General features: G+C 38.3%; 1 protein-coding gene across 1 annotated transcript; it reads right to left on the reverse strand.

The window, feature by feature from the left end:
* Positions 1–3,126: 3,126 nt before the first annotated feature.
* On the reverse strand, positions 3,127–8,414 carry LOC148026096 (uncharacterized). The gene is made up of 5 exons (XM_087692187.1): positions 6,522–8,414; positions 5,637–5,954; positions 5,084–5,149; positions 4,043–4,108; positions 3,127–3,937 (listed from the first exon to the last, which is right to left on the reverse strand). Exons 1-5 carry the CDS (start codon positions 8,061–8,063, stop codon positions 3,776–3,778), a joined length of 2,154 nt encoding a protein of 717 aa, XP_087548313.1. The 5' UTR covers positions 8,064–8,414; the 3' UTR covers positions 3,127–3,775.
* Between the last annotated feature and the right edge of the window lie 201 nt (positions 8,415–8,615).

An 8,615-nucleotide genomic window follows, 5' to 3' on the forward strand; every position in this document is an offset into this window, starting at 1 on the left:
CTTTTCAAATGCCTCACTTTTATGTTGCAATAAATAGATACATATCATCCTACAGAAATCATCAATGAATGTAATATAAGCCTACATCTCCCACTCAAAGATATATTCTGACATGGATCCCAAATTTTTGAACGTACCATTTTCAAAGAATGAGTGCTAATTCTCCCCCTCTTTGGAAATGAGAATCTCCATAACCAAAAGAGCTACGACCATGAGCAAAGCTATCTCCATGACCATATAAAGATCCTCTAGCTCTTGACAAGTAACAAGACCTCTCTAATGGTAGAATACACTACCTTGACTAGGATTTTTCCCACTACTAGATATATTAATATCCAATTTTATTTCTTCAAAAAGTAACAATGCAATCAACTCCTCAAAGTCAAAATTGCCTCTCATAGAAATAGAAGTGTCAAGGGAATTGTTTGCAATGCCAAATCCATTCAAGGTGGCACAAACCAAGTCACCATCATCCACAAATGCATTAATTGAAGCAAGGTTCTCTACAATTTGCTTTATCTCTATTACATAGTCACTAATGCTTATATTCCCACACCATGCACCATGCAATGTTTGCTTTAGCTATATCATTGCTTGCCTCTATGTAAATTCCATACATATTCTCAATAATCTCACATGCATCTTTGAATGTGCTAGCATTCTTAATGTGTAGGATCAAGGTCTCCAAAATGCATATGGATATCTAGTGCAAAACCTTCTTGTTTTAACTTGTGCATTTGCAAGGCATTTGCCTTCTTCTCTTCCTCCATGGGCTCTTTAGAAAGTTCAAGATATGTGTCCTCACCTATTATAAGGTCCCATAGGTCTCTTTCCTATTTTAAAAAAAATTATCTAATAGGACCACAAACTATACTTGTCTTTTGTTAATTTATCACCAAAAATTTGAGTGATCTATGCCATTTTTTACATTATGACAACAATATGCAATGTGCAAAACCAATGTTTAAGTGCATTTGTTGATATCTCGGGGGGAGGGGGGGTGTCACTCATGAATATATGTATATATAACGTGAGTTCAAAATAAGGGGTTTTTAAAACACCATTTTTATATATTTTTTACATATAGAAGGGTGTCATATAAAGGGGTTACTTACAGATTCAATAGAAAAGGGTTGTGTTTTATTCAAGAAAAATTCACAGATTAGGATATTTATAAATAGGCCATGAACGCACGTTATATAGAGAATATATATATAGTGAACCCCCCGAGGTTGATATGGTTGGCATACATGTACCTAACTAGTGTCAAGTACATCCATACATCATGTCTGTATATCATACATTTACTATCTAATAGAAATACTAAAATCAAAGCTCAAACAGCATTGCACGGCCCAAAAAGCATCAAAATACAAGAAATTAGTAGTTTTTCCTATTGTTTTCCTATAATTTTTAATGTTAAAATGTAGTCCAATACAAAGCTCGAACCACACCATATCTTTCAGATTTTTTAAACAAATTTTGGGCTCCATATAACTACCCAAAAGCTACGTGGGAACTAGCCTTTTGATATTTAAAACAATTAGTTCTTCCTTCTACAATGCAAACACAAAATTGTGAAGCAGTCTGAAGTTAACTAGTTCAACAAAGCCCCAAACCAATTCTGAAATATCTAGTTCTTCAAGCTCCAATGTGAATAGAACAGGCAAACTAATTCAAAGTCATCAAGTGTGAAAAGGATTAAAAGAGAGGGGGCCTATTAAGATTTAAAGGTTAGTTATAACCTTTAGAAAGCTAATTGAAGTAGCATGTAGACATGAGCTATTTCTGAAATACTATACAAGCCTCCTCCATATCATCATCGAGGTCGAATTAGACCAGAACACACTCGTGTCCTTCTCGATCAGTTATAGAGCTCAAGGCTCTCTTTAATCCAAAGCACAAAGTAATCTTCTTCTCTATCTCTGTCAAACTACCGTAAACCCCCTACTTCTATTGATGAGGAGCCCCTATGCTTCTTCACAAGCTATCCAAGTGCTTCTAGGCACAAGCAAAGCCCTTGGTTAAGCAAGCCGTGAGCTTAAGTAGTCGTTGAGCTTTTGACATCAAAAAGATAGTTCAATCTGAGACTAAAAGCAATCGAATCATTGTTGTAATTCATTGTTTGAAACCTTCAATGGCTTTTCAAATGCATCCAAATTCGGCAATAAAGTTCCAAAATATGAGCCACAATAAGTCTACCAATCGATGAACCTATTTTGAGTGTATTGGTTGAAGATTTTTAGGTGATTTTAATGGCAAACAACAAGCTTTGAATTTGATGTAGACCTTGATTTGATACACTCTTCAATTTGTTTCTTCACTCCCATACTCTCACTCTAAAACCAACTCAAATGAATCGATTTAGATGTGTAATGGAAGGGAGATTGCACAAGATATGAAGGCTCAATCCATCATCATCATCATCTTCTTCTTCTTCTGCTTCTTCTTCTTCTTCTTGATGCACACAATAAGTATCTCCAAAAGTAGATATATCCTTTTACTTTATGACATTTTATATATAGCCTCTTTTTCATTTCATACAAGCATAGGATATGACTTAACCTATGACTTATTTCTCAACATTGAGTACCTAATGCTCAATACTAGACTTTGCTTTTGTAGTAGTAGGTAGCTAAAAGAAGTTACCTAGGGTAATAAAACCATGAGAGTACAAGGGAGGCACAAACTTTTCTAAATGTGTGAACTTGAGTATGTAGTAATAGAAATACAAGCATGGACATCATCCATAAGGAATATTTTTATCATCTCAAATGATTTCTCTGAAAGCATAAACTAACACTTAGTTTTATTGAAAAAACATTAAATATCCTTGAGGCACTTGGGAAGGCATAGCAAGGTTGTATTCTAGTCTCCTCCTTCAACCATAGAAAATGTCATTTATGTCATTCCAATTACTTTTATGATGGCTTTAATAACAAGCTAGACCTTATGGGGCACATTCATATTTTGGTATGGTACAAAGGTTATATACAACTCATTCATAATCACGTGTCAATGCAATACTAGTTATACCAATGTGTTAGTCTTATTTTTTTTGGGAGATCATGTTAGATCGAACACCATAATATACATGGCAACAAAAAATGGGAAAAATGTCTTGACAAATATATTCAACATCTCTATGGTCATGGCTATCTCTTAATGAGACCTATAAAGTCAACACCAACTACATATTCAAGATGGAGCATCATGTGGATGCATTCATGCAACCACTAATTATTGGTCAGGTTGTACACAATAACACAAGATCAAGACCTTGAAAACACTATGTGGAAAGGAAAGGTCTTTATTGGAATGGAAACTTTGTTTCAATCCTTGGATGATGGGGGTGAGAGTGTGGAGGATAATTAGGCTCATCTGTTATGATCCGAGATCACACTTTTGAGAACAATCGCATCACTAGAGATGATAATTTCCATGTTAATTAAGGTCATCAACAATGATCCGAGATCACACCTTGAGGACAATCGCATCATTGGAGATGACATGTTTTGGATTTTAGAGTATGATTGGTTCTTACACACCTTGGAATCTTGGATGATTCAATCATGGTCAAGTGTGCCTTTGTGTATGTGAGTCACTACTAATCATTAGTAGGGCTTAGCCGTGCAAACAAATTGGTTTGCAAAGAAATTTTTCCCCTCTAGATCCATAAAGAATAGTGTCGACATCGTCTTGTCATGGGTATCCATTTTGGATTAACTCCCCCATGAACTATTTAGAATATATCTAATATGGCACTCATCTTTGTTTAGTTGGTGTGATTGGCCTCCTCCTTGTCTCCATTAGGCTTGTCTACTTTGTCCTTAGGTGGACTAGATTGATCAATTATAGTCGGTGGGAGACCGAATGTTGCTAGTTGCTTTGGGAACTTGTTAAGTGGAGTGGGCCAATACTCGTCAGTTGCAAGCACCTGACAACACCGATAAAAATTCAAGTCACTAAATCTGTACATTATTCTAACTTTGTATCTCTTTTTCATCAAACATGGGTAACACACGTTGGCTTTACCACTCACCTTGACTTGAAGTTGTAAAAATTTGACATAATTAATAGCCTTCTCCAACATTGTTACCAAGTCCACCTATATCAACCACAACAAACAAAGTGAGCCTTTGTGTTTAGATGAACCCCATTAAACATCAATGCAATCACTTTTATGTATGTATCATGGATTGAAATCCACATTTGGACCATGAATACCTATAAATGCACAAGCTTCAATCTAAGCTATTTAAAGTACAATCTTGCCTTTAGATAAATGAAGTTAAGGGGGGTCCTTGGCATTTGCGTTGCTAGTCCTTCAAAAGCTAATGTTCCACTCCATAATTGTTTGTGGACTCATTATTAGTTGGCACCTTAGAGTCAAACTACAATTTAATGTGGACTTGCACCTTTATATACTTTGTTTTACAAAGAGGATGATGCTCCTCATTAAGTTGGCTTGAGATACCATATGGTGCCTATAGATGAAGGGGAATACTAGTAGTTGTCATATAACTAGTCCCCTTCCCCTATGTCATCAATCATCATGTTGCAATCAAGCAATCAAATGCATCAACTTTTGTATGTAGTCATTGTCCTTGAGTTCCCTTGTGTTAGGTGGTGCCCACATGGAATCGCAGTCTTTAAAAGTGCATCCATTGTCACACTAAACACAATTCTATCTATTTCTATTATGAGCATCTCTCAAGCTAACCAAGTGGTTATTCTTGTTTTGGAAGCTATTCAATATACAAGTTATGCGATAGCTTACAAAGAGCCATTATATTGGTCTCAACTTCTCAACTAGATTTCCATTGGAGGGATTCTTCACCTATCAAGTTTTTCTCACTTCTCTAGAATACGAGGATCCTTGAATACACAAGTGGTTCACTTCTCTTCATAGCTATATATGATTCAAGCCTAATCCATTGTAATGGGAGGTATATTTTAACATCAAACAATTTGATCATGGGTGATTTGCCTATAAAGAAAGTTTGGTTTGATTATATTGGCTTTGTTCTTTTCCCATTTTCATTGTGATATTCAAGAGCAAATGGCGTTATATATACAATACCTTGGAGCCATTGGGCACAAGTTGTTGCAAGATTTTGAGGCGCTCACTAATCCTCTCTCGACGGTGCTGCAATATATAATGATGAAATAACATTAGAAGAGTATTGTGGGAATCATCATGGGCAAAATCTAATAAAAAAGGCTGTCATATTAATTAGAAGTACTATAGGTTAGTAATAATGAAACAATTGGAAGTGTGAGTGGAAAGTTGGGTGATGTTGGTTAAGGTCAGAATCACAAAAACTAGTGATCAAAATTTAAATCAAGGGTTTTACAGCAATAAGCAATAAAAATACTATTATTTTGGGTTCATGACAATGGGGATTATTTTCACATGTAAGCAAGTAAATGAAATCTAAGGAAAATGACCATGCAAATATACAAATTACAATGGATTAAGATTAAGCAAGTGAATGAAATCTAATGAAAATGACCAGGCAAAAGATGTGATGTACATATTACAACGGATTAAGAGGTGAGGAATCAAGATCAGTCACATTAATGACTAGTAATTAGATTACGTAAGTAAGGATTTACGTAGGTTATTGGCTTACCCTAGCTGCGACGCTTTGTGGGTCACTCGCGCTGGCTTGCCTTGCGCGTGCGGGCTTGCTGTTATGGGGAATCATCATCATGTCCTGTGCAGACTGCGACCTCTGGATTGACGATAATCTTGCGCTGCCGCCTCTTAATCCGCCATTAATCGTGGCCTGATTAGCCGGTAATCCATGAGCTTGGTTGTTCGTGGTGTTGTTGCTGCTGCTGTTAATGTTGTTATTTGTGGCCACGCAATTCCAAGAAGACGACCTCTTCAGAGGCGGGGAGCGCCTCCCTGGCTCACATTGATCCTGCTCGTCCTCTCCATCCCCATCCTGATTTTAGCCCGCCCACCCCCCCAAAAGAGGAACATGATTAACCAAATCATCACATGATTAAGCAAGTCATCACTTAATTAAACAGCCTCTCAATCGCAATGCATCGTAATCAATCATAAAAAATGAGCTGCATTCCTAATCAATTCAGCAAAGTGATAATCGACGATGAGGTATAGTCAACTTATAAGCCGACAAAAGCGAGCATTCCTGATCAATACATCAAACTAACCGATGATGATTTGATTAATAATTAGTCAGTCAAGCTAACAATTAATCATGAATTGTGCATTCCTAATCAAATAATCAGAGTAATCGATGCTCGATGAACAACAAAGAAATTCGTTACTCCTTAAGTGAGCATTCTTGATCATCATCTGATTGAACGGTCAAGTTAAAAGTCATGGAAAAAGCTTTCCTGATCAATTCATCAACTATCAATCAAGTGATCATCTTGGATCACTAGCTTGATCAAGCTATCTATAGTATCAATGCAGACTATATGATAGAACCCCGCAGCGATGATTAATTATAAGCTCATGATCAAGGGATTGAATAATGGGTTACCGGACTCCGGCGCTTGAGAGAATTAGGCCTTGTCGGAGGTGATCCACTTATGCTTTTAACTGCATTAACAGTTGCTTGGCCACCATAGCTAGCCGATTCCACTGCAGCTCCCTCTAAATCTTGATCAGACCCGCTCGAGCAACTCTCTGCAGTCGCCTGGTCCTTCCCTCCTTGCTGCAGAATCAATGATCTCCTCTGGCTCTCCATCTCATTCATAGTCAATGCAGATAGAGGAGCTGTGATTATCGATTCATTTGGTGTAGCACTGTTGCTGTTGATAAGCACAGTGTTATTAGTATAATGTTGATGATGATGAACGGCACTCATCATAGTTTCTTGGTGATAATCTTGAGGAGCACCCCCTGGGAAGCCATGCACGAAATTGATGGGCAGAGATGCAGCATTATGGCTTAACCCCGTATTAATGTCAATTGGATGTAATTGGCCCCCTGCCTGGATCATAAAGTGGTCATCTTCCACCATTGCTGCATTTGTTTCCATACAATTGCTGGTCATAGCATTGATCAAAGGTTGGAAGTGACCACCCATATTACTAGTACTATTATACATTGGGAACATATTCATGTTGCTCCCATCTGCGGCCATAGTATTATAGCTAGCCACTCCATTGCTACTTGACATTTGCTGCAGCCAATTTTGTGGATACATGTGATTAGCTGCCTCATCCCCTTGAGCTAAATAAGGGTTCACAAAAATTCCCCCTCCATGCATCTGAGAGGGATGCAATATATGAGGATTAGTGTTATAATTAGGGTAATGTAGATGATCATAAGCTAGGTTCATGTGCTGAAAATTGTCCCCAAAACATGGTTGCTCCATGCCATGGTGAATGGCTGAGGTATTGAAATGATCCAATGTTGGCAACTGCTGCTGTTGTGAGATGAAGCTCGTACTCAATGGGAGAGAATGCTGATCGTCATGCAAATTAAAGCCAGGGGTTGGGAAAAATGTGGAATCTTCCATTGGAGCTGTGCAGATACCCTTGGCCAGGTTGAGGAATGGCAATGAGAAGTCATGATGATCAGGAGCAAGCAGCATTTGCATGTTCTGAGAGTAGGGGTTGATGTTGTAAGACTCTGGGTCAAGATTCAGGTTAATCTCCATTTCTGGCAGCAGATTATGGTCAGTGTGGTGATCGTGATGATGATTATCAGCTGCTTGGGGTGAGGATGTGAGAGAGCTGCCCGAAGGCGTAGTGGCAGCATTGAGATTGGCATTGGCACTGGCAACATTGACATTTGCATCATGCATAACTGCATGCCCAGCTTCACTGGTCAGCACTGTGGAGGTATCCTCAGAGTTGCTGGAGGACTTGTTGCATGAAGAGGAAGAGGAAGAAGAAGAAGAATGCTTCACATTGTGCTTAATCTTTGGAGCTAAGGCCACGCTTCGCACCTCTTGATCTTCCTCAGCATTAATATAATCCTTCTGTGCCAACTGATCATGATGATCTTCTGCTGCAGCAGCTAACAAGTGGACCTCTGCGGTTAATCTCTCCATGGTTTTGGTCAGGTGGCACATTTCCTGCCCTCTTCCCTTAATGGATGATATGCTGATCACCAGCGTGTTGCTAATTGTGGAGTTTAAACCAGCATTGACTGTCAATGCTTTGTGATATTAACCCTTGATCAATCCAGGCTGCAAGCTAAATGAAGAACAATGTACTTTTCTTTGGCTGAGGTGATGATGATGATCAAGATCTGTGACAGTGATCAGGTGGTAAACAGTGATTGAGGAAGCTAAGCTCTAAGTAAAGTTAAATCCTGATCAATGCGATTACACTAGAATGATAGTACTGAGGATCACTAACAAAGAATCCGTATGAACCGCTGAGGTCCTTGGCTCGAATGTGGACGAATGGAATAGAATGAGTGAGAGAGGAGGGACGGATGACATATAAAGGGCGTCTTACATGGACATATATATGGAAGTGCAAGAATCATGTGTGAAAAACACATAATTATCAGTAGGAAATAATTAGGGGGGTAATCAGAATTTTATTAGGGCTGATTGTCCAAATGAAGGAGGGGTGATTACAGTCTGTGGATGCTTTGTCTAGAATCGTTGCTGATC

Source organism: Lygodium microphyllum, chromosome 14, assembly GCF_053477565.2.
Source record: "Lygodium microphyllum isolate KBCC chromosome 14, Lygodium_microphyllum_v1.1.10, whole genome shotgun sequence".
NCBI classification, from domain to species: Eukaryota; Viridiplantae; Streptophyta; class Polypodiopsida; order Schizaeales; family Lygodiaceae; genus Lygodium; species Lygodium microphyllum.

What these genes read in the sequence shown, in the direction of transcription:
- LOC148026096 (XM_087692187.1), bottom strand. Translation starts at nt 8,063, where the DNA reads ATGTGCCACCTGACCAAAACCATGGAGAGATTAACCGCAGAGGTCCAC. An exon ending in TTGTGCCCAATGGCTCCAAG is followed by an intron (nt 4,109 to 5,083) that starts GTATTGTATATA and finishes TGGTTGATATAG; the next exon opens with GTGGACTTGGTAACAATGTT. An exon ending in TTTTACAACTTCAAGTCAAG is followed by an intron (nt 3,938 to 4,042) that starts GTGAGTGGTAAA and finishes CGGTGTTGTCAG; the next exon opens with GTGCTTGCAACTGACGAGTA.